Source organism: Megalops cyprinoides, chromosome 21, assembly GCF_013368585.1.
Source record: "Megalops cyprinoides isolate fMegCyp1 chromosome 21, fMegCyp1.pri, whole genome shotgun sequence".
NCBI lineage: Eukaryota > Metazoa > Chordata > Actinopteri > Elopiformes > Megalopidae > Megalops > Megalops cyprinoides.
In genome coordinates, this window is record NC_050603.1 from 11,064,790 (window position 1) to 11,090,410 (window position 25,621).

Sequence of the window (25,621 nt, forward strand, 5' to 3'; positions counted from 1 at the left end):
CTACCTCTTCACAATAAGATAGACCAAAAGCAGTACTACATGATATTTCATTACTCCACTTTTCAAGCATTCCCATCCTCTCTCCATCCCCATCCACGTGGCATTCTCCACAAATATTTCACCTTGCACAATGAGTCACCTAATTCTGTTTTGCGGGTAAGATAATATGTTTCTGCAGTTTCTTTGAGCATGTACCTGTGTAGACATACATATTTATATGTGTCGGTCTGCCTCTTAAATATGCATAGGTTTGTTTTGTAGCTGCATATGCATTTGTGCATTGGGTCTGTAGATATTGGTTAATATTGTGAGTGAGTTGTGAGATGTGGCTGCCTCACCACAGGGCTGGGGTGTATGCTATGCTAAACACTAAGGGTAAGTCAGAACATGGATCCCCCCTGCGATTTCTTCACAACACTTCACCTTAAGTTCCACCTGTGAAAGAGAGAGAGAGAAGGAGAGAAAAGGTATTACTTAGACACCACCAAAGAGTTGTGCCGAACATGAACTCTTTAAGGTCTGGCCTTGCACTGAGTCTTCTGCCCTTTGCCAAATTAAAGTGTAAGAGGTCCTTAGCAGTGGTCAGAGGTGCCCCAGTGTATTGGCTATCACTGTAACGACGTCAGAATTAGCACTTATTTTTGACAGTTTACTGTGGCAAATTGATTTTAACCCATTTCAGATTCTTCATGTAAAGCAAAGTGTAGTGTAGCTTGTTAATGTTCTGTGTTGAAGAAACCTAATGAAAACAGTTATAGTTGTAATCTGTGTCACTTTGGTCTCAGTTCATAAAAACAATTGTACAGCATGCCCCTGTGATCCAGGTCATGGTTCAGTATGTTATGGTCTAGATTCAAGAGAGGAAGTCACAGCTTGGATTCTTGGATGGATACAGGCTGGATGCTTTGGTCACAGAAATTTATTCAGACAAAACGGCAGCTCTAAGTTGAACTATTGTGCTAAATCATTACTAAATAATAACAATATTCCTAAAACATAATAATTGAGGAAATTGTTTCAAATGAAGGTTGCATATGGGCCAGAGTGGACACTTTATGTGCAATAGAATGCAACAGACAGTTTTACTCAGAATTGCACAGTACGGAGCCAATAAATATTCATATCATTCATTTGAAACAATATCATGCAGCAGCTCTTTAATTATATGAATGTTGTTTATCCACCATGGTCTTTCCAAGATTTTCGGACTAATCTGGCCACTTGCAAGGACTTTAGCAGGGGTTTAATCCTCCAGTTTAGACTACTAGTTCACTGAACACTTTAAGAAACTAAAAGGCTGTTAGATTAAGAACAACCGTGATCTTAGAACCACCACAGAACATCCCTTTGCCTTCACTGAGACAATAAACCTGAGCTATTTCAACAGATGTGCTCCTTGTGCATGAATCTTGTATGCACAAAGTGTCCATGCTACTTGTACAGTGAAAGCCAAACTACAGTCTAACTTGAAGCGATGTGTGTGTGCGTGTGTGTGTGCGCATACGTGAGAGTTTGTGTGTTCATGTTGCATAATACATGGATACCTTTATTTATAGCAGGCAAACAGATTCCCAACATGCACTGCTCTCTGGCAAAACAGGAATTCTGGGCAACATTTTTAGCAACAGTCATGTTACTTGTAGCTATATACTCTTGTTGTTATTAACCTAGTATTATAGTCTTCATCCAGATGCCCTTTATCTTTCCTCACATTGGTCATGCATTGCACACACTCTATAAGACTGGCAAACTGTAACATATCCTTAAAAGGCAACTAGGGCTTTTATATAAAAATATATACTAGATAATTTTTGTTTAAAATGTATATCTAATCTGAGTTGGAATGAATTCAGACTTTTCTGTAAAATTGAGGAAGTACTTAAAGTGAATACCTGGGAAAGAGTTCATTAAGGCCTCCTACAGTTACCCTAGGTGCCTTTTAAATGAGTTTGTTTAAACATTTTAAACATTTGTTTTAAAAATTGTATCTTATTAAAATGAATTATTTTATGTGGAAAAAATAACTATTACCTCAATAGCCCTAGTTATATTTTTACCGAAAATATCTTATTATTTACATGTTTTGTTTGTTTCAGATACCCAGAATTCCTAGAGAGGAAGGCTGTTCTCCAATCAATACAAGGCACCGTGATTCACCATGACATCCACAAACCATTACCTCAAAACACAGGCTAAGGAAGTAGAAGGTGACAGGGAGGGAACAGTAGAGGGGAGTGAGAAAAACAGAATTACAAGGAGAAAGTAAGACAGAATAAAAAGGGAAGAAAAGTACCAGTCGGAACAACAAGCCACTCTACACTCCTCCCAGCACATTCACAGACCCAGTGCATAAGAGTTCCACCCAGTACAGAACACTCACCATAGTACAGTGCACAGCAATATCTCAGTTCTGCTGTAGTGTGGATATATATTCCAATACAGAATAGGAAGAAGTGTTCTTATATTGGGTCTAGATGATAAAAACAGTATTATTCAGAAACTAGATAAAATCCTGACTTGGCCAGTTTTGTTTAATTCATCGGTTCTATGTGGTCCAGTCCAACTGTGGTTGCAGTAATGCTGCCTGAGCTGGACTTAGGCTTAGATGGTTATGAAAGTAGGAATGGGTTGGAGTTCTGGTCCACACTGGGGCTTCTGTGATTCCAACAGCACCACATGTCAGAAGCGCAGAACTCTTCAGAAGACTGTGCTGCAGACTGCCAACAGCCTGTGAGCACATTCAGTCATGTGTTACACGGGTTGTGATTAGTCTCTGTCAGGCACTGTAGTGTGAGAGTCCTGGCGTGACTCAAGGAATAAATGCCCCAGTTTACAGTCATTGCTCAACCAGTCACTCACACACGCACACGCACACGCACACACACACACACACACACACACACCACACCACACACTAATACACCCCAAAACTAAATATAGAATTGTAATCATAACGATAATAATGACAACAAAACACTAAGGAAACTGATCAAAAACAAAACCACCAGAAACACAATATTAGGAAATATAGTGATAATTATATTCATCCTGATAGTCATAAATTAGTTAAAACGAGAATAAAAGTTACAATATTAATAATATTTACAATTATAGCAATCAGAACTTAATATAATCTCACAGTGAAAAGTTATTGATCAGTGTATGCAAAGATATATGAAATAAAGAAACACAATGCACCAAACACAATTCATGGTCGCCACGGCAACTCGCCATGCAGTTCAGCGCATGACCGGTGGCTCGAGGCAATGGCCAAAAACAAAATCGCTAATGGCAACCAACACAGGCAATCGCCACGGCAACCCAAAACACAGGCAGTCGCCAACGGCAACCAAGACAGGCCAATCAACTTACAACGCTGTGAGAGGAATGGGGTGGGGCTTTATTGGTCGCTAGGTAACCGTAGCCATAGCGACGTGGTCTCCACGATTTATGATTGGACAGGAAGGTCTTGGGTGTGGTTTGTTGGTTTCAGGAAAGTAAAAATAAAAACAGCACAGAAATTAAAAATAAAAAAGTAAAATTTAATGAAGGATAACAGTTTATTTGTTGTTTTACTTAAATGTTGAATACTTGAATGCTAAATATTTCAGGTACTTATTTCAAAGAAAGAAATATCTACTATATTATTTGCTTTCACTCATGCTATGTGCTAGATTGTCAGTTCCCTGAATTTCATCAAACTCTCCATCTTTTCAAAGTGAAGCACTCAGTTACCCACTTAGCAGTGACTGATGACCTTCAATAAACCCTCTGCTACTGTCAAATCACTTGACTAATTAGGATATTTTTCTGGGAAAAAAATACAGTCAGACCTCCATTCATATGATGGTTGTATACCTGACACAGTGCCAACAGGAGCAGTGTGATAAGATAGCAAGGTAATATGAGAGATAGGGCTTTAGGTTCTCAGCTTACAAGACTGCCTCCCTACTTTATTAACTCGCATCAATTTCAATGTAACCTAACACAGATTTTAAGGAAGCACTGGAAAGGATGATCATTTTAATGCTGTTGACATCAGAATTCATCTTCAGTAAGCCCATCCAGCACTTCCACTTTATAACCGCAGTCTCGTACAAACGTGCTTATACAAACTTGCCATATCGTATTTTGAATATCTTTGCTCGATATCCTCTTTGATCTGATAGTAAAGGATGATAAATAACAATGAAATCATATGGAAAAAATAACACGCAAATGGAGGCCTGACTGTGAGATAAAAATTTGCCTTCTCCTCCATTCCTATCCCCACATTCTCTGAAGTGCTCTCCCTCCCCTTCTAACTCCCTCCACCCTTCCTCCTCCTCTCTCTCTCTCGCTCTCTCACTCTCTTCTCCTCACCTCACCTCTCTCCACATCCAAGAGCCTCAGTAGGGGCGGTTGGCATCCTTGGGCCTCTTCAGCTGCACCTTCAGCCTCTTCATGCCGATCTGGAAGCCGTTCATGGCCTGGATGGCGGTCTGAGCGCTGGCCGGGTTGTCGAAACTCACGAAGCCTGGAGAACAGGAAGGCGGACTTTAGGGGGGGAATAGCAACACAGCAGATAGCTCTCAGTGGAGCAGCTGGGAGGCCAGTACAGAATTGTATCTTCAATCACATAAACAAAGTCCAAGATTATGCCCGCAAGCCCCAAATGGAAGCATTTTACAAACAAGGATGCTTCAGGTTTATGAGACTAGCGTGACTATCATGTAAACTTTCAGAGTGTGTAGACTTGAATGTGGGATAAACAGGAGGAGCATATCGCTGGTTCCTTGCTCAAGTCTGGTACATCTTGACAATTGTGCTTTAAGATGGACATAGGGTACAGTAATTCAAAAGTAATGCCGTGCACAGGGACAAATTTCATACACAGCCTGTTACCCTGAACTTGATTTGGAATGAACAAAAAATGGGTTAAAAGCAGTACTGTAATCCCTCCTCAGGACAAAGAAGCGACCGTTATGAATCAGACCGTGACGTAAAATAGGTTTGAGAATTGTCCCAACCGGGTTAAAAGTTTGCCAAAAGAAGAGACATGTTGGAGTCAGCTGATACAATGACATCAAAAATGAAATGAGAGGAAACGTTAAGTCTCTGTAGGTTAATATGCTTGAACACATCTAGGATTTAAAAAAAGCTGCCCCAACTGTTTCCATCTCTCCCAGTGCCTGAGTGAATCAAAGGATGAAAATGGTTTTCTTGGAGAACCACTACAGTATTTCAGCTTTTATTTGTCTGTACATGGGTGCAAACATTGTTACACTTCACCGGGTGATTCAGGCCTTTTACATTCCAGCTGATGGAAGTCAGGGTGCCTGAGGCTTTTGGAGTTAGTTTATTTGTAGGCACCATAGGATGAGTATTAGAGTAGCGTTTACAGTCTGGCCACACAGAGGAAAGGAAAAAAAAGATGGAACAACAACACACAATGGTCCGGAACAAAAAACAAAATCAAAATCCTCCCGACCGTTATCAAAGGAGGCAGAGTCAACACAAAGCAATGAAAAAGGTCAACCTTCCCTGTCAAAAAATGAGCAAGAACACCGTGTTCTATGTTGACAGAATACTGGCTGTGTGTACACAAGACATGATAAGCAGGAACACGGGGCTATGAAAAAAGAATTACACACAGTGATGAAAGTGTTGATATCCATGTACATTTCACATTTCTTTGTGCCTTTATGTTGTAATAATAGGCACAAAAATTTCCCCTTGATAACATTGCCTGCTAAATGACATAATTATGATTCTACTATTCCTAATAATAGGAAGACACATAATTGTGTGAAAATTGCTAATAAGCAGCTTCAGGAACAATCTCAGGAGCAGTCTTAATGGAAGGAAGTATGAGCAAGGGAAAAGGTCTGCTTTTGATATCAAACTGCCCTGTGCAGGAGGGAACCTCAGGTATTACATTGGTATCGCCCTCCTTATCCCCCTCATGACATAAATTCTCTCCCTTCCTCCCTCCCTCTCTCCCTCCCTCCCTCCCTCTCTCCTTCTCGCTCCCTCACTCTCCACCTCCCTCTCTCCCTCCCTCTCTCCTTCTCGCTCCCTCACTCTCCACCTCCCTCTCCTCTTACCGAAGCATTTGCTCTGGTTGGTGGCGCGGTCGACGAAAACCTTAGCAGAGATGACGTTGCCGAAGGGCAGGAACATCTGCAGCATCTCGGAGTCGGTGAACTCCTGGGGCAGGTGGTAGATGAAGATGTTACACCCCTCTGGACCTGAGGGAGAGACACAGCCTTCAGTCAGGCCAGTGGAGCACCCTGCAGCTGTGTTTAGGGAGGGATACTGGTAGGGAGGGGTGCAGAGGAATGTGTTTGGGGGGCGGGGGAGGAAGCAATAAAGCAGACTAGCAGAGGGTGATACAGACAGAGGTGAACAGCACTGTACTCAGAAGAGACAGACACGGAAACAGAACGTGGCAGAACCGAACGGCCAATAAAAAGGAGCGAGGTCGACGGGCACGTTGTAGATAGGACGTCAAACAGGAAGTGACGTCACCTTCTCGCTGCTGCTGTTGCTGAGGCTGCTGGTGTTGCTGGGCAACCAGGGTGGGTTGCTGTGGAAAAGGCTGGCCGACCAATCCATATGCAGCCGGGTACGCCGCTGGCATTGGGAGCAGAGATGCATTTTAAGTGAGTTTGTTACACGTAAGACAGATTCAGACGTATACTTTAATACACTGTCTCACACTCACCTGTGTAATGCTGCATGCCGGCGTATGCTTGCTGAAGAGGATCCAGGGCAGGACTCTGGGCTGAGAGACAGCAGGAAAGAGACAGAGACAGACAGAGAGACAGGTATGTAGGAGAAAGGAGAGAGAACAGACATTGAGGTGGGGCAGAGGGAAAGAGAAATAGGGTGAATAAGAGTGAAGAGAGGGAGCGAGAGAGAGAGAGAGGTTTTTATAATTTTCTTATGATTAAAAAGTTGTAAAACGTGAAAGAGGACAACAAAGTGAGAAATGCAAGAAGATTTTTTTCATCCTAGCAAAAGATTAAAAATGTCTCAAGAGTTTAAGATTTCTACTACTACAGTAGTCTTAATATCATAACTCTGTAAAAACTTTTGGTGTCCACTTAATGAAATAATTTGCACAATAAGATACCATGCCTTTGTAATGAGGGAGGAGTGATCATATTTATTATTACAAAATCATAATTTCTATCTGCTTGTCTAAGCAGCTCCTAACCTGGGTAAGGGTGAACGCCATTGGTGTACAAAGCTTCAGAAGCTGGCTGCCCATTGGCCGCAGCTGGAACCGCACTGTAACCATTCACTCCAATGGGTGGAGGTAGGGCAGGCACAGGTGTGGCCGCAATGGTGGGGGGTGTATTTGTACCTGTAAAAGAGGACCATTCAAAGTACTGGGGGATATCATAACTGACAGCTCCTTAAGCTTATATTATGAGAACAAGAGGTATGGGAGCATGTGAAAGAGAGGGACAGAGAGGGAGAGAAAGAAAGACAGACTGAAAGAGTGGGAGAGAGAGAAGGGGATGTGTGATATGCAGAAACACTCCGAGTGATAGAACCACATCGACACCACATACAGTCACATAAACACAGGGACAGTCAGAGACACAAGGGCGTTGAAGGGAGAGTGACACCAAAAGCAAGAGGATATCCGCTGGTCATTACCCGAGGAGGGGGTGATGGATGCAATGGGCGTGGCGATGATGCCGTTGGCATTGAGGGCAGCCATTTGTTGCATCTGCACTGCGGCAACTGTTGCTACTGGAGACAGGTACGCCGACTGTGCAACCAGAGCTTGCTGCTGGACCAGCTGAAAGGAAATGAAACAGAGAGGGGAGTGAGAGAGTGAGAGGGAGGGAACACCCAGCCGATTAGGGTTTGTCCTGGATTTCATTATCCCCAATTGCTCTGCTACTTGAATTTCCATGACTACAAATGATCTAAGTGCATACAAAATAGGCAGCCATATTCAAGCAGCAATATGCAGTTCCTGACTGAAGAACACAATAAAACACATCAAAGTCTTAGTCTGTTGATTGATGTGTTGAGTGGAGTTACTCTGACAGCCATTAAAGATTCAAAACAAATTGCTATGTACTGGTAATGGGTAAGTAAATATTCAACCAATCACAATGTGGCACACTGAGGCAGCCCAAATTGTGTTAATTGGTTTGAATGAGTCAGTTATTGACAACACACGACAGCTACTGGCATGCTACAAATGTTCATGGCTTTGGATGCTTTCTGTCCTCAGCAGCTGATCCAGTACAGGCTTACTGTACCCTAACCCCCACCATGATATGAGAAAGGCTTAAAAGCTTAATGATCCAGAGTCAGTGCTTCAGGCTAACACATATGGTTCACATTCACTGCATATGGTTCATGAACTCTTATTTGCACCAATCCGTACCACTTCCATCTCTCCCATCCTCACTTCATTACATGTATGGCCATTTAGCCCCTGCAGAGTGAGGGGGTGATCCCTGGTACTCACTGCCTGTGAGTTTCCACTGTGCTGAGGGGGATGACTGGCTGTGGGTTTACACTACACTGAGTGGGTGTCCTTGGTACTCACCGCCTGTGAGTTTGCACTGTGCTGAGGGAGGAATACCTGGCTGTGAGTTTTCACTGTACTGTGGGGGTGTCACCGCCTGTGAGTTTGCACTGTGCTGAGGGAGGAATCCCTGGCTGTGAATTTTCACTGTACTGTGGGGGTGTCACCGCCTGTGAGTTTACACTGTACTGTGAGTTTGCACTGTACAGAGGGGGTGTCACTACCTGTGAGTTTGCACTGTACTGAGGTGGAGGAATGGCTGTGAGTTTGTACTGTACTGAGGGGATGCCACTGCCTGTGAGTTTACACTGCCTGTGAGTTTGCACTGTACTGAGGGGGTGTCACTGCCTGTGAGTTTGCACTGTACTGAGGGGGTGTCACTGCCTGTGAGTTTGCACTGTACTGAGGGGGAGGAATGGCTGTGAGTTTGCACTGTACTGAGGGAGCGTCCCTGGTACTCACCGCCTGCGAGTAGGCACTGTACGCCCCAAAGTGCAGTGTCATGGGGCTGAAGACACCCAGCTGGGAGGCCACCTGCTGCATGCGCCGTAACCCTCGCTCCTTCTCGGTGTCTGCAAACTTCACCACCAGGCTGGATGACGCCCCCTGCAGGCCAGAGTGACGAAGAGACAGGAGAGGGGGAGGGAGGGAAAGAGGGGGGAAAGAGAGGGAGGGGGGACAACAGGGACAGAAGGAGGCATATGAGAAAGAAGGGATAGGAAAAAGGGAGGGGGAAATATGACAGAGAAGTAGTGCAGCTTGCATTAATTCCATGCTTCCACCCTCTTCCTTCGCTGACTCCTTCTCTCACCATTCGAACACAGGAGATATACACAACACTTTTTATTCTTTCCAGGCCTGTGTATAAGGCTGAAGGACAGTCAGCTTAAAAAGTGTTGTTTTAATTTTAAAGTTTCAGGTATATAAATACACACATACATTTGTATATACAGAGTCTGAGTTCACAAGGTTTGTACTTGTGGCTGAGATGTGTGAGTGTGATGGACCTTCTCGGGGTGACGTGTGTGCGCGTGTGAGGGGTGTGTGAGGGACTCACCGGCAGGGTGCGGCTCCCGTGCAGGGCAGTGATGGCTGCCTGTGCCTCCGCGTGACTCTGGTACTTCACAAACGCACAGCCTGCCATGCGAAAGGCAGAACGCAAAACGCACCATCAAACACGGTCCACGCAACGCGTCAAGCACAGACCACACAGCGTATCAGCACTCATGGTCCACATAGTACGCAATGCATTATCAACTGTAGACCATAAACTGTGCATCACTAACCACGGTTCGCACAATACACACTGAATCACTATCCACAGTCCATACAATACACACTGAATCACTATCCACAGTCCATACAATACACACTGAATCACTATCCACAGTCCATACAATACACACTGAATGACCAACCACGGTCCACACAATTAACACTGAATCCCCTAATCGTTTTCCATACAATACACACTGAATCACCAACCATGGTCCACACAACACATAATACATGATCAACCAGGATTTTCGCATGATACATACATTATCGGCCACAGTCCACACAGTGCGGGATAGATCATAGTCCTTGTGCTCTGTGCAGGATTGGTTGGTTGATTTTACCTTTACTGGTGCCATCAGGCCCACGTAGTACTGTGCACTCGTCAATGGTCCCGAAAGGTTCGAACATTTTCCTCACATCCTCGTCTGACTGCTGCTTCCCCAGCATGCCCACAAACAGCTTCCTGTCTTCTAAGAGAGAGGGAGAGAGGGAGAGACAGAGACAGACAGACAAACAGGCAGAGTGAGAGAGAGAGAGAGAAAGAGTAAGAAAAGATGGAGAGGGAAAGAGAGAGAATGGAGGGATAAAGAAGGAGAGAAATGAAGAGGGAGAGAGGAGAGTATGAGGGGGAGGAGAGGAAATGGGAGAGGAGGCGTAGAAACAAAATGGACACGGAGAGAGAGGAAATTAGAAAAATGGACAGCTGTTAATGCCTGAATACCCAACACGTGAACAAATATACAAATATACAAAAAAAATCCTACAAAAATTAAATTGAATCAAAATGTAAAAATCAATCTGGCCATTTTCTAAATTTCCACCAGGGGGCAGAATCCACTAAATGCTTCACTAAGAGCACTACGTGACTATTTCAAAAGAGCAGTGGCACCATAGTATGGTGTGTGTGTGTGTGTGTGTGTGAATGCAGGTATAGGAATATGTATGTATCATCGTATGGCTAAGTGTGGGAAGGGTGCTGAGTTTATATTCAGAAGGTTACAGGCTTGGAGGACCACTTAAGGTAAAAGAGGAGATATATTTGCAAACAGGAGGTGAGTTATTCTATAGATGTGGCCAGGCATTTATGTAGACTTATCCCACCTGAGAGGTGTGTCTGTTACTAGACAGGTGTGTTTATGAACTAGTGCATTATTGAATAGGTGTGTTATTTGGCAGGTGTTTCTGAATGAGTGCATTTATAAATGCGTGTTCCTGGACATGTGTAATCTGACACGGACAGGTATGTTATTTGGTAGGTACTTCTGAATGGGTGTGTTCTTGGATGAGTGTGTCCATAAAAAGGAGTTTTCTTGAACAGGTGTGTTTCTGAACAGTAGTGTAAACGGGTTGGTCAGATGCGCTTATGACCAGGCGAGTTATTGGAAAGGTGTTCCTCCTACGGTCAGGTGCGTTTACCTCCTCTGCCCTCACTGTCGGCCGGCTTCACCTGGATGGGTCGGTTCATCTGAAACGCAAACAGCGGAATGCACAGTCAGCCGGGGATTGCTCTGGGTTATATAAGACGAGCCGTTCTCCGGTGCCTTCCGCCTGTGCGTTTCAGCGCACGCCAGAACGAATCAGTGTTGTGTGTGCAGGGACTGTGGGATTTGTTACCCTCCATCTGAGCAATGAAAACACAGGTATGTGACATGTGACAACAATACTGGCCCTCGCTTCTGTCTCCTCTCTAAAACCCTCATCTCTCTCTCTCTCTCTCTCTCTCTCTCTCTCCCTGTCACTGTCATCACTCTCCCTCCCCCCTTCCCTCCCTCTATTTCCTTCTCACTCTCCCTCCATCTTTCTCCCCCCGTCACTCTCCATCCCTCCCTCCCTCCCTCCGTTTCTCTCTCACTCTCCTTCTATCTCCTTTTTTCCCTGTCACTCTCCCTCCCTCCCTCCATCCCTCTATTTCTCTCTCTCTCTCTCCTCCCATCTCTCTGTTTCTCTCTGGCGTACAAACAGGAAGAGGAAAAAGAGGAAAAAGCACCCACCCACACAGGATTTGAGGGAGATCTGAGATTAAGAATTCTCGCCAGCTAATCTGGATTACATAAAAGCACAGGATTAGAAGAGAGGAGAGGAGGGAGCGTGTGAGAGAGACAGGGAGAAGCCAGGAGGAAAGGAGGCGGAGAGAGGCAGAGGAAAGAGAGAGAGAGGCAGACAGAATAAGACAGGAACCAAAAGAGAAATAAAATGTGTATAAATCATTTTGTCCAATTTGTAAATTTAAGTGTGGATCATAATCTTTTATCGGGGTCATGTATCACCAGTTTCAGACCCACAAAGGCAATCTCACAGCTGTTAAATTATGTTTCTTTACCAGTTAGCTCAATATGACCTGGCACAAAATGACAGCGCTCCATTCTGGATTTATTCTCTGTGAACAGCACTTGTGAGACATACAGATTTCCCTAAAAGAACATGCTTACAAGTTGGAACTGTTCAGGTAATAACTGAAACAGATTTGAAAGCCTTCAGGAACAAATGCCAAACTGTCTTTCCACTTAGATGTCCAGCAAAGAAAATATCTGGATGCAGTGACCTACAGTGTGCTTTTTATTTGATTTATTAGTAATCCTTGCAGCTGTGTTGTCTATTACTAAAACATGGCTTTCAGTGTAAATTTAACTGACTGGCTTTACTGCCAGCTAAAGCATATTACTCACCAACACCTCCAGACATAATGAGGAATAGTGAAAGTAAGCAATATTTCTCATCACTGCATGTTTTATCTTAAAATAAGAGGCCTGCCTCACTTTTTTAATCAAGTGATGTATCTCGTTAAAGGAAACACTTTATTATGTGGAAAAATCTGGAATGGACCAGAAAGAAGTAGAGAACAGAGATGGAAAGAAGGGGAAAAAGACAAATACAGGGTAAAGAAAGGAAAAATAAACAGTCAGAGAAAGAAGCAGAATAGAGGAAATACAAAACAAAATGACAGATTAGAGGAAAGTAAAGGGGGGAGACGGAGGTGCTTTAGAGTAAATAAATGTTGTCCTATTCTAAGTGTAAAGTCTGAGATCCAAAGCAATCCAACAAGCTACCAATGAGACACTGCAAAATGAAAGACAAAGAGCAAGAACAAATGTGTGTGTGTGTGTGTGTGTGTGTGTGTCTGTGACAGACAGAGTAAGGGAGGGATGTCAGTCCTTGCGACATCTGTAAAGAGGGTTAATGAACTGTTAACAAGTGAGTGGGTGTATTTTGAGTGAAACGCCGATCAATCGGTTTGATTGATCAGTTGTAATCGGTCCATGTGAGGTATTGATCATGAGGCCCATTATACATACTCTTAGAAACACTGACACATTGATATACACTCTCGCAAACACAGCTGGGTCTGAACGGGGATGTTCTGTTCATTGCAAGTGTCATTCTGATGGGAGCAATTCGTGTCAGCACACAGTTTCAATACAATCTTAGGAACATCAATAATGTTGCACTTTGTCACCAAAACACCTAAACACTGAATAATGGGGCAGCAGTGTAGCACAGTGGTAAGCAGCAGGGCTCATAACTGAAAGGTTGCTGGTTGAATTCCCCACTGAGGCACTGCTGCTGGTGGTACCTAATCCAGAATTGCCTCAGTAAATATCCAGCTGTATAAATGGATAACATGTAAAAAAAATTGTAACCTATGTAAGTCGCTCTGATTAAGATGACAATAATGTAATGTATGCACAAAAATGTCTGAGAACTGGTGGGAAATGAGGGAGGGAGGGAGAAGGTGAAAGCAGAGAAAAATATAGGTCTGCTATGGTTGTCCAATGAGCTTCTCTTACATATGAACACTGGAAACATGTTTGATGTATGAAGTCTGGCATGCAGTGAGGCAAATTAAGACAGCAATATTTCATCTCTCCAGATGCACATTCTTACATATGTTTGCATAATATGCATATAATAATGTGCCAACTGATGACACGCATAAAAAGCAACACTGTTTTTATCCATCCCTGTCTACATGTGCATCTATATTTCTGACACTGAAATGATGGAGGGAATGGAAAGACACATAATGAGAGACAGAGGGAGGAAGGGAAGAGGCAGGTGTGAGGGGAGAGAGGGCGTCGTGATAATGGCACTCCCAGTCAGCACAGCAACCGCCCCCTCCTCTCGCATCGCCATCGCCACGGCAACCTCGTGACGGCATCCTCGGCAGGTAAACAAGGATGTTAGTTGCCAAGGGCGACGGCCGAGCGCCAGGGAGGATGGGGGGAGGGAGGGAGCCGTGATGGAGGAGAGAAAAAGCAAATAAGAGAGAGGTGAAAAAAAGCAGAGGGAAAGAGAGAGAAGGAGTGCAAAAAAAATGTGGGAGAGAGGAATCCGCTTCCAAGAAATGGATAGGAATGAGGGATTGAGAAAAAGAAGGGAGAGTGGTACAAGGGGAGGATGTGTATAGGAAAGGAAGGATGGATGTGGGGACATTGCCTGAAAATACAGAGGAAAATGATCTCCTTAAGTAAGGGAGAGGAAATAAAGGATAAGAAAAAGCCATCCCACTGTCTGACCCTCATCAAGCCCTCATTTCCGGACCCCTTTTCTATGGTTTCTCTCTCCCCCTCTCGCACAACTGGCTATCTCAGTCATCTAGAAGTAAGCAGCGCACTTCCTCTTCCCGTATCTAGCTCTTCAGCTTTCACGCTCTCTTTCTTTTCGCCATCAGTCTATTTCTCGCTCGTTTTTCCCTTGTCACAGAGGAAAGAAAATCTGACTCTCCCTCTACAGGAAGCACCGCAATCACTCACAGGCAGACACGCACCCCCACAACTACTCAGCAATGCTCCTGAAATGGCAGTGGGAAGCTTCGCATACTCATCCATGGGGATGTTTTCCATTTAGAGACATTTCCATTTAGAGACAACCGACACAACACACACACACATGCACACATCACCAAATGCACACACACCCACAACACACATGCACACACACACACACACAAACACACACGTGTAGAGATAATCTCACTCCCTGTAGTGATGCCAAAAGGATTTCACAAGGATTATGGGATATTAAATCCTTGAATTATCCAATCAAATCTCATTCTACCATTGCCCCCCCCAAACAAACAGATATGTTGGACTGGAGGGGAGGAAAGGGGTTTTGGAATGATCTTTGTCATTATTTTGCCATGTCTATCTCTCACTATCCAGTAACTCTAAACTACAAATATGATTTTTTCCCCCCCAATATTCCCTCTATAATCCATTCTCAAATAGGCCATGATGACAGCATGAAAATTATTTCTCCTTCCAATCTTCAAATTTCAATTCAAATGCCTCACACTCCAGTCAAACATTCACACTACTGCCCAAATCACTGACTCAGAACATCGAACACATCAGCCACAATCATTAGGAGCACTCCAGACACGACAACACTAATGGGTAAAAATGATGGCCAAAACGCAATGACAATTTTCCCTCCCGGTCTCCCCTTCTATTTCACACTATGTTGGCCATCGCATCGCTCTGGTTACCTAGCAACCGAGCATCTCTTGTTCAACCGTCTCCTGGCAACAAGACCTGTGACCAGAGTCAACTCCCCTGCTCCCCATCCCCCTCTCTGTCTCTCTCTGTCTCTCTCTCTCTCTCTCTCTCTCTCTCTCTCTCTCTCTCTCTCTCTCTCCGTACATGAAGACCAACAAATGGAAATACCAACTGATCAATTTGCCGCTGGGTCATGCAAAGATGGAAAAATAAGACAGAGCATGGTTCAGGGCTGCAGGCGGACTGGACCTTTACCATGCTTATCACACGAAGGGTTCAGACTGACAACAGTAATAGCAGGTTAATGAAAGACCTGCTATGGTTCCACAACATTTAGTGCATTCAGAATGCAATCTGCTCCCAAGGGTGAAAACGTCTGTCATAACATTTTTTAAAAATATTTTATTTAAATTGTTTGTCTGTTACAGCTTTGTTCAATGACCAAATAAAATTTCATAAAAACTCAAAAACTTGCTTTCCTAACGCATACATGTGACACGTGAATCCTGTATCTCATAATCTGCTTTTCAGTAATCTACAGGAATTACACTTTGATTTCTAACCACACTTCCTTTTTTATAGCACATATATATATTATGTGTATATTCTTGCATTTTGGACAACAAAGGTGATATTGTACAATTAAATGAATGTTTCTATCAGTTGAGAGTGGTGAGATCCAATCAAATTGCCACCCCCTCTCACTCTTAACCAGATGTCTCTATTTAAAATAAACTGACAGACATCCTACCCATCCCCCCCCCATTCCCCCACAACTCATTATGTAAAACTTTTGTTCCAACCCCCCCCCCCCCCCCCCCCCCCCCAAATCTTGCTCTGCTTCTCCATATTCATCCTCCCTTCCCCCCCTTGTCCATTCATCCAACGTTTCTTTCATTCACCCACTCGTTCACCTCCATTCTTCCTCGGATCGGCAGCTGTAATTACTGTGCCCTAATCTGAGTACATGAGAAAGACATCACCACCCATCCACAATGCAGTAAACAAGCAAGCCATTGTGTGGTGCTTAGATTGCCTCACTCTAGACCTGGGGTCAAAGGTCATAGCTATTATTGTCCCCTTGGGCGAGGAGTTTCACCTCAATGGCACTGACATAAATCCAGCAAAAAATGTTAGCAGGTAACCAAATAATACTAACAAAAAAACACACAAAATATCCTGTCCTGCACAAGCAAACACGTACCACATCACCTCCTCAGCAGGAATTTGTTCCGAATAGAACTGGAGGCACTACTCATAATGACAGTGTGCATTAGGTTCAAGAGGGAAAAAAAGGCAGGGAAAAAGCGGCATAATTTCAGACTTCTATTTATGGAGCAGGACCACTGGCACTGTGGCGATTTTTACCCAGGAGCCACTGCTCCATAGAAGATCTCATACTATTTCAGCCCAAATTGGCTGTGATGCGGCCTTCCATGCCCAGACACACACCACCCCCCTCCTTCTCACTCCTGTGCACACACACCTGTCCACCCAACCCCCACCCTGCCTCTCTCCACACACACACACACACACACACACACACACACACAGATATAAATAGAGACAACAGGAGGGAAGGGGGGGGATTTGTACACACCCCGACAGCTACAGAGAGACAAACAAGAAGCCCAGGTCTCCTGGCCCACTTTACAGTTATACTAAAACTACAATCAAACATAAAGCCAGGTCACAGAGGAAAGCTCAGGGGAAACAGAACAGCAGACCCTTCCATACGGTACGCCCTGTGTCTGCAGTTTCACCACTGAAATTATTTATAATTAAGATTTCTTTCAAAATGTCTGCTGGAAAAAACCATACCCCTGGCTGTATCGTTTATGAGGCTGGATCAAGGCTCTTCCAGCACCTGGCGAGTTCTCATTATGTTGACAGAGGGCAGAATCCCACTCCAACACACACACAGTAAAGGGCCCCTAGCTCCTTTGTTCTTAACTATAGTCGATGCACATACACATAAAGGCAGTAGTTTATGATCAAGACCTGCTTCTCTCTATTAGTTGTGTCTTGAAAGCACCTTTGACAGCGCCCCAGGCAACAGAACAAAACAGGACAGAAACCGAATCCAGAGAGAAGGACAGCAGGGAGCGAGGTGAAGGCAGAGAGAAATGGTTCTGTTCATGCCACTTTTCATTTGTGAGGTGTTTACTTTTACCTCGACGTCTCTCCCTCTCCCTGCCCCCCCTCTCACTCTCTCACCTGGAATAAATCACATGACCAAAAGGCGCTCAGATAAGGCTATCCGTTCATCCGTCTCCTTCTCTCTGTGCTCTCTCTGCTCTCCGTGACATACCAAGCACCCCCCTCTCTCCCTCCTCCTCCCAGGATTTCCATATATCCTGCTTCCCATCACACTTTAGCGAACACATGAGCAACAGTTCGGTGTATTTCGGTGAAGGGGCCTGCTTATGCCGACCAACACAACACAGACGATCGCAGGGAGAGCTGTCACCACCCAGAGCACTGCTTACATGCCATTCTGATTTGGAGGATGGTGGAGAGAAATGCTGGAGAAGGAGACGGGGCACACTGTAAAGTTGAGCTGAAAGTGGAGCCGAGGAGCTTAAAGACAGGGGACAGCAGACGACTGAGACGCAATGGATAATAAGAGTTTGAAATTGGATCTGAAGACAGAGAGAGCACAAGAGAGGATCAGACACACTGAGAGAAATTGGAAGTAGGCTTAGGGTGGGGGAGGGCAAGGAGCTGAATAAGAGCAGAAATTCAGACTTATTATTATTATTATTATTATTACCACTAGCAACTGCAGAATGGGGGTGAATATTTGAGTCTATTCACACTCAGTTCCTAGTGTATTGCTTCTACAGGACCCACACTGTACAGGCAGCAAACTGTATCTGACTGTGAGTTTGAAACACAGGGGGAGGGGGGGAGTGGGGTCAGAAGAGGAGAGAGGTTAGAGGAGTAGAGAGGTGATGGGGGGCAAAGCAGTGGGGGGGTGGGGGGTTAAGCAGAACCAGCAGGGTGGATTTCTCGCAAAGGTCAGACTAATGTCAGCCTACTAATTGGATTAATGTTAGCATTAACTCCACCCCTCTCCTGCTGTCTCTCTCTCTCCCTTACTACCTTTCCTAAAGGACAGAGCAAGAGATGACAGCAGAGAAGAAAGCCAGAAAGGGGGAGAGGGAGAGCAACAAGGCTTTATTCAAATAATTACTCAAGTTTGTTTCTCATCTCTGTAATATCATGGAAATGTACTGTAGAGTGGAACATTTGTTACCTCTGTCGTCAGCCCTTCTAAATAAATGTAAATGTAAATGTAAATCATTCTGCTCAACATTACTGAGGGCTCGGCACATCACATGTCCAATGCATATGTATGTCTAGCAGAATGCATTTTAAATGCATGCATTTTTGCCATAGACTGCATATTAAGATGTCATTAATATTAACACATGTTGCATATTAATATGTTACCATGCATTACATTTACATAAGGGTGCTGATAATTAATTTTATTTTACGGTTGAACACAATATAGTGTTTCCATGCTTACAGTTACTGCTTATTAACGGTTTAGCGGTAACACAGCATAGCACAGCTGGTCCAGTCCAAATTCACCCAGGAGCAGCAGTGCCATCTCATAATTATGATTTCTAAATTAACCCTGTGTTATACAGGGCAGTCTATCCGTTTAGTGCATAAAATACAAGCTGCGCAACCGTACAGTCAACTCACAACTGACAACATACATATGCTCAGGACTGCTGTGACACTACGCACTCACACGTACACCAGAGAGTGCGTGTGGTGTGTGTGGACAGAGCCAACGGAATCGGTGTACGATGCAATCACATGGAGTATGCGAGTATCATTAATGCGGTTGCAGGGAGCGGGCTGCATGGCCAGTGTAGTTCAGTGTGCAACGCGGCGCAGAGTGCAAAGCAAGGCCTCACCCCCGGTAGTGTCTTCTGCTCGTGCAGGGCGCTCTGGGCTTTGAGGGCTGACTCTCTCGCACAGTAGGTCAGGAAGGCGCATCCTGGGGGTGGTGGGGATGGGAGAGACACAGGTGGGTGATAAGGAAAGATCCGGCTAATCCTGAGCAGAGACACTCCTGTGCCGTCTGGCTGTCTTTGCGGGGCCCTTCTTGCCTCGGTCCACGCACAAAGCCAGGACGCAGGGAGGGACACTCAGACACACACGTGCCTGTCATTGACTCACGGACAGACAAGCACACAGGCATCATTGCACTCACACACTGAACGCATAATTAATTTGCCCTCTCCTTCCTACCGTCCACACAGAAATACATTCTGTAAAAATAAAACACAACTATCTGCTATCTGCTGCTTTAAGCAATCACGTTCACCAAGTTGAAATAAATAATAGATTAATATAAAAAAATAACATGGTAGTGTTTATTCACATATCTAGGTATGCGTGGAACAGCATGATATGGTCAGGTTATGGTAAGGTACGACGCAGTACAACGCAGCACAGTACCACACAGCAAGCATAGAGGATTGAGGTTTGCTACGAATTAGTGTACTGCGCTGTGATAAATGTAATTATACAATCCAGTACAGCTACAGCTGCACACAAGAGCTGACTGAAAAGTGAAGGAGCCATGGAGTGTGGCACACTGCAGCACAGAGTGGCATTGCATCTCAACTCCAGGCAAGCCAGCTGGTGTGGGAGAGGGAACCGCCAGGCACGCCTCAATCTGTGCTCTACCTGTGTGTAAGGGGGCGGGCTCACCAGCACTGTCCCTACCCCAATCACATCAAGCAGGAATCTAAAAAAAAAAAAAGCACTCTACACTAGCTTAGCACTTAACTCAGTATTTTACTGACCTCTTGTAGTACTTTTCAATAACTACTTTTAGCATTGTGATAGCACTTATTTCAAAGTTGCTCTGGGTAAGAGCGTCTGCTAAATGATGTAATGTAATGTAATGTTATGAATCTAGGCAGACATTCATGTATGAGAGCTCTTTTCTAAGCTCTTTTCAGCTCTTTCTCTCTCTGTCACAGACAAACCCATACATGCACACACACACACACACACACATGGGGCTGGGACTCAATCTTATATACACATTACATTACATTACACAATCGGTGTTGAGCCTCAATCTCACACAAACAATGCACATCATGCATACACACATGTGCATCAACACACACCACTCAGGCTCAATCTAACGCAAAACATTTCACATCACTTCCACTCAGAGGAAGAAGATAAACAACACTTCAAGATAAAAAATACACACAAGATGAACATTATAGTACAGTGCTAAGATAGAAGTCCAACGTCCTCTGACTTTGGGCAGACATTTAGAGCCTGATAAATGATTGATGATTGATATGTGAAGGCAGGGGACAGAAAAGTTGCAATGTAGAGGGATCATCAGCAAGAAAGCAACACAACCAAGCATCACATGATTCCAGGCTCTTATTTTCCTCTGTGGAGCTTGCACTGAAAACCATCCATGACCCACAACTCTGTGAAAGGGATAACCAAACTTGAAAGATAAAGGACTGCTTTTCCTCAGCAGAGCAAAAAGGCTTACAGCTCCATTATTCTGATTAGAGAGCAGCTCAACATACGTAATATTAATCATACCGCTAAAACCCGTTCATACTCCACCCCATAGCATAAGGGGCATTTAGCACACAACAGGACTGCGCAGTGTGCTCACTTTGGATCGGATCTGTTTCTTTCTTTATTATTCTTTGTCATCCTCAGGGAAATGCACAATAATATTCATATGTAAAACCCTAGATAACGAGACTGCTGTTGCTGTTGAAACTAGCTTACATGAAGTAAAGAAGAAGATCACAAAGATCTTCAAGAGGGGTGATGTGGCTGTCTGGCCTCAACCATACAGGATCTCCCCCTAATCCCTGGATATGTGATCTACACCAAAAACAGGAGGACTGTAGACCTGAGGCCAGGGCTCACAGTACCTTGTCATAGACTAGCATGTTTTTCACTAATGAGGGGCACCTAAATTGAGGCGTGCGAGAGGGAGAGGTAGAATGTAAGTGAAAGAGACAGAGAGAGAGAGAGAAAGAAAGAGCGAGAGAGAGAGAGAGAGAGAGAGGAAGAGGAGTCACTCAGGATATCACTAATCCTGAAGCCAAGTATCACATTCAGATTCATTCTCACAAGCAGGGCTCCCAGTACTAGATTAAAGGTCTGTGTTGCTCGGAGCATTCCTGTTTGCAGTGTTATCCTTTCTGCATACCTGAATCCCTCTTTTCCTCCTCCTTTCTTGCTCATTATAGCACTTATGTCTCTGCTCCACATCCTTTTCTATCAGTCTATTTTCATTTATTCGTGCCTTATAAGACAAGAGTATTATATATATATTATATTATATTATATTATATTATATTATGTGTCTGCTTGATGTCAAAAATGTGAATGTAACTTTAAATGTGTTCTTCTTGTACTTTACTTTGGATAAGAGCATCTGCTAAATGACAAAATATACTGTAAATATGCTATGCCCTGTCTTTTTTTTTTTTTTTTTTTTTGAGACAAGCAATGTTCTAACAGGTAGTGCACCTCCGTACATGTCACTGAAGACAAAATAGAACAGAATGATATGATGTATACGCTTTATGTACTTGAAACACGTTTGATATTTCAGTCAGTACTGTGATGATTACTTGTGTCATGTATATATTTCAAAATTTAAATTGAAATAATTGTGTGGGGAAAATGCACATTAATGAGCTATCAATAATACATCATGGATTCTGCGTGGGCAAATACTAACAACTCAAGTTTAACAGAAAGTACTTCTACCTCTACCTCTACCTTCTACCTAGCTGTGTTTCAATGTAATCGCTCGTCGTGTGCCTGCTTGTGTGCATGCTTTACTCTGGGTTTAGTATATTCACCTGTATTCTGGGACTGCTTATTTCCTGAATACGGTGCGTGATATGTTACCTTTGTGCATTCCGGTGTATTTGTCCTTTATCACTGTCAACTCATAGATCTTCCCGAACTGCTCGAAGATTGGCTTCAGGTCCTTCTCCTCCAGGTTCCGGGGAATCTGCCCGATGAACAGCTTAATCGCGTCGGCCTCCTTCATTGAGACGTTGCGGGGGGGAGCAGCCGATGTGCCCCGGGGATTGACACTAAATCGGCGACCTGGAGATCGAAGTAGACTTGGGGGGCACCGGAGGAAAGTGCCTATGGATGGACCTGGAGGTTCTGTCTGCGGCTGAATGCAAGTACACAGGCAGGAGGAAGAAACGTGAACAACGGGAGAGAACCGATTTAAAAAGATTTAGGCAACATTCTGTCATTTATTTATTTTTTTTTATTTGTTTTTTCTTCCTCCTACAGGCTAACATGCATTTTCTCGTAGTAAAACGATTACCAAATTAAAGCAGTTATAACAACGTTTCAGACCATGGTATAACCCGTGCTTTCATGTGACACTGTGACATAGAAAACAAATATTTAGAAAAAAAAATGGCACTAGTGCCACTAAAAATGGCAACAGCGTTGTAAATGTAAAATAAACGGCATGGCAATAGGAAATCTTAACGATTCAGTATATTCTGATCAAAGGGAACCGTGGTTAGAAAATGTATTACCTTCTATTTAAGACGCAGTCTTCCGGCCTCTCTGCAAATGTGAAATATTAATGTACATCAACAGCAACAGTCTTTATGTAGCTGGGGTTCCTTTGTTTAACCCGCTGTGGGTATAGTGGGACGGTATGTCAATGTATGGGGGCGCTTCTCTTTGTCCAGTTACGTGAACGTTTCAGTCACATACATATATGTATACATAACATATAATCTTTTATACATGTCCAACAGAACAAGAGATAAAATAAATAAAATGGTTCAGATTTGAAAATAAAATATCCAAAATGTTTCAAACACCCAAAATCCAAATTATACGGTTTGTTTTCCGCTCTCCGTCTTCCTCGGTTTACAGTTCTTCTCCTTTCTTTCAGATTTTCAGGTGTAAATTCGATTTGTCTTGTTTTGTTTGTTTTTTTTTCTTCTTCTTCTCCCAGGTGAAATTATATCTTTATTTGATCACGGGCAGAGTTTCAGTCTTGGTGTCCTGGCAAGCGATCACCAAAGCGCTGATAAATCCGTGTCGTGCCGCTCCGTCCCCCGTCCGGTAAGAGCATGAGCGTATGACGGACGCTCTTTACTGTCGCTGCTACTAGTAGCTATCACCTATATAAACACAGCCAAACCTTCCTCCGCTCTCACCGATACTATTGACTACACTCGATTTCCGAATGGTCTCCTCACTTACAAACTATGTTGTCGTGATTAGCCTACACGCTACCGTGGACGATAATACTACCGATCTCGTTCTTCGGTTTGATTATTATTATTGTTGTTATTATTATGCATTATGCGTGGTGAATGAGCGTGCAATAATACCGTGTTGTCACGGTTTATGTTATCTCCCGCGCTGCTCCTCTTTTCCTCACCTCGTTGCTTTGACGTTGTTGGCCGGTGTCTCCCTCTATCTCTGTCCTTTGCTCCCTATACCCTGAGCTATGACTAACAGCGATGTAACGGACAGGGACTATCTACAACTTCTCCACCCACTGCTTCCCCGAAGGACCTTTAAATTACAGTGAAGATTTTTTTTCTTTTTCTTGTTTTCTCTGTCTATTTCGGCCGATGAAATAAAAAATGTATCTGAGTGGTAGTTATAGTTGATTCACTAGCAACAAGAGATTTTATATCGGCAACAGCAGTCCACACCTATAGTCTTGGAATCAGTCGAGTTTTGAGTTCATAAAACAATTACTTTGGTAACTCTCCTGCTTTCGCGAAGGACGAGAGTTCTACGCTCCTGTAATTTTGTAAAAATACAGCTATGTGCCCTTTATAATTTACACATACAAATGTACGCCCATTAAAAAGTGTGATTATTTCGTTTCACACGTCGACATGACTGGGAGACGGTGCCTGACATGAAGGCCGTCGATCCGTCTATTGTTCTCGCCGCGAGCTCTGACCGTGGTGCTGAAACGCACTGTGCTCTCAGCGTTTCAGGGCTCAGGTGCTGTAACAACTTTATTTACGCAGGCACAAGACGTACAACACACACCACATAAGTTTCCACGTCGTTTACGCTACAACATACACAACTGACAATGTGCATTACATGCACGAATACATTCACTTCAACAGTCTTGCTGCGTTGATAAAATAATCAACGTTTTACATGCATTTGCCCCTCTGTCAGGCAGTGTACGGTATGCAGGCATGAAGTCTGTAAACTCTGAGTAATCTAAACGTAGTGCGGCCGTGCACGCTTAGGCGCATTAAAGTGCGTGCGTGGATGAACATCTATTGTACGAATCCCCCCGTAACGGAAAGAGGCGTCCCGTGTCAATGCGTCCGTTCATGTTGCTAAAACCCTCTCAAACACGACCCCCTTTGCTGTTTAACTTTACATAAGTTTCGCATATGTTCACTTTTCTGTTTTAATGAGTCCACAGTGTCCTACTCCTGTCTTTCTAACCGCAAACTTGTACTGAGTGTTCAGTGATTTGCCCTCATAGGTCGCCATCTGTCATCCCCCCAGTCGCTCCAGCCCTACTTCCCAGAGCCCTTAAAGTCGTTCATTATAGGCTAATACGCTCGCTAACCAATGTGCGCACGACATATCACGACTCAGCATCACAGAAGCTCGTGGTGTAGTTTCGCACCTCTCAGGCGCGTGATGGCAGCCAGATTTAATTCGTCCAGAGATTTAAAGACGCTCAAATTGAATTATCACGCTGTGGTGGACGATGAAGGGATTACCATAAAACAAATAAAAGGACACAATGAGTGGATATTCTCAGTTTTTTAATTAAAAGTAACGTTTTTTCATACTTTGTTTTATGTATTAAAAGGCATTTAAATCCCGTGACTTCCATAGCAATAAAACGTGATAGAGCACTGGAATAGAATCCACCTGGACAGATAATCAGTGGAGTGGACCTAATTCCATGTGTGGTAAAAGGCTTCAATCTCCAATTTAAAAAAGGAACAGATCATTATCCACCCATGTGCATATACAGCAGCTGAGGTTAGGATTAGGGACTGCAGGTAGGTAAAATAATCCTGGTGCAGTTGATGAGATCAGTTATAGAAAATAGTGGAGTCTATTTGTGTTTGCTGAGTCAGTGTACCAGAATCCATTGGACCTGACAGAAGGACTTAATGAAACAGTTTGATGGGCTAAACCAGACCACAGCACTGGACAGAGCGTGACAGGTCTTTCCTGTCCAATATGAGTCCAGTTTTCCCTTCTGATCCCACCTTCTCTTGTATGTTGC

General features: G+C 43.8%; 1 protein-coding gene across 4 annotated transcripts; it reads right to left on the minus strand.

The window, feature by feature from the left end:
- Positions 1–73: 73 nt before the first annotated feature.
- celf3a (cugbp, Elav-like family member 3a) lies at positions 74–23,799 on the minus strand. 4 transcript variants are annotated; one of them, XR_005005884.1, is made up of 15 exons: positions 22,911–23,799; positions 22,255–22,531; positions 19,248–19,330; positions 11,234–11,282; positions 10,159–10,284; positions 9,597–9,676; positions 9,002–9,145; positions 7,651–7,795; positions 7,202–7,351; positions 6,707–6,766; positions 6,511–6,615; positions 6,087–6,230; positions 4,368–4,516; positions 3,373–3,468; positions 74–435 (listed from the first exon to the last, which is right to left on the minus strand). XR_005005884.1 is itself a non-coding variant. In XM_036555108.1 (14 exons), exons 2-13 carry the CDS (start codon positions 22,397–22,399, stop codon positions 4,389–4,391), a joined length of 1,362 nt encoding a protein of 453 aa, XP_036411001.1. In that variant the 5' UTR covers positions 22,400–22,531; positions 22,911–23,799; the 3' UTR covers positions 74–435; positions 4,368–4,388. The 4 variants fall into 4 exon arrangements, 2 of the variants coding, with proteins under 2 accessions (XP_036411001.1, XP_036411000.1); XR_005005883.1 differs by having other exon boundaries at positions 10,159–10,287; XM_036555108.1 differs by lacking the exon at positions 3,373–3,468 and having other exon boundaries at positions 10,159–10,287.
- Positions 23,800–25,621: the final 1,822 nt, after the last annotated feature.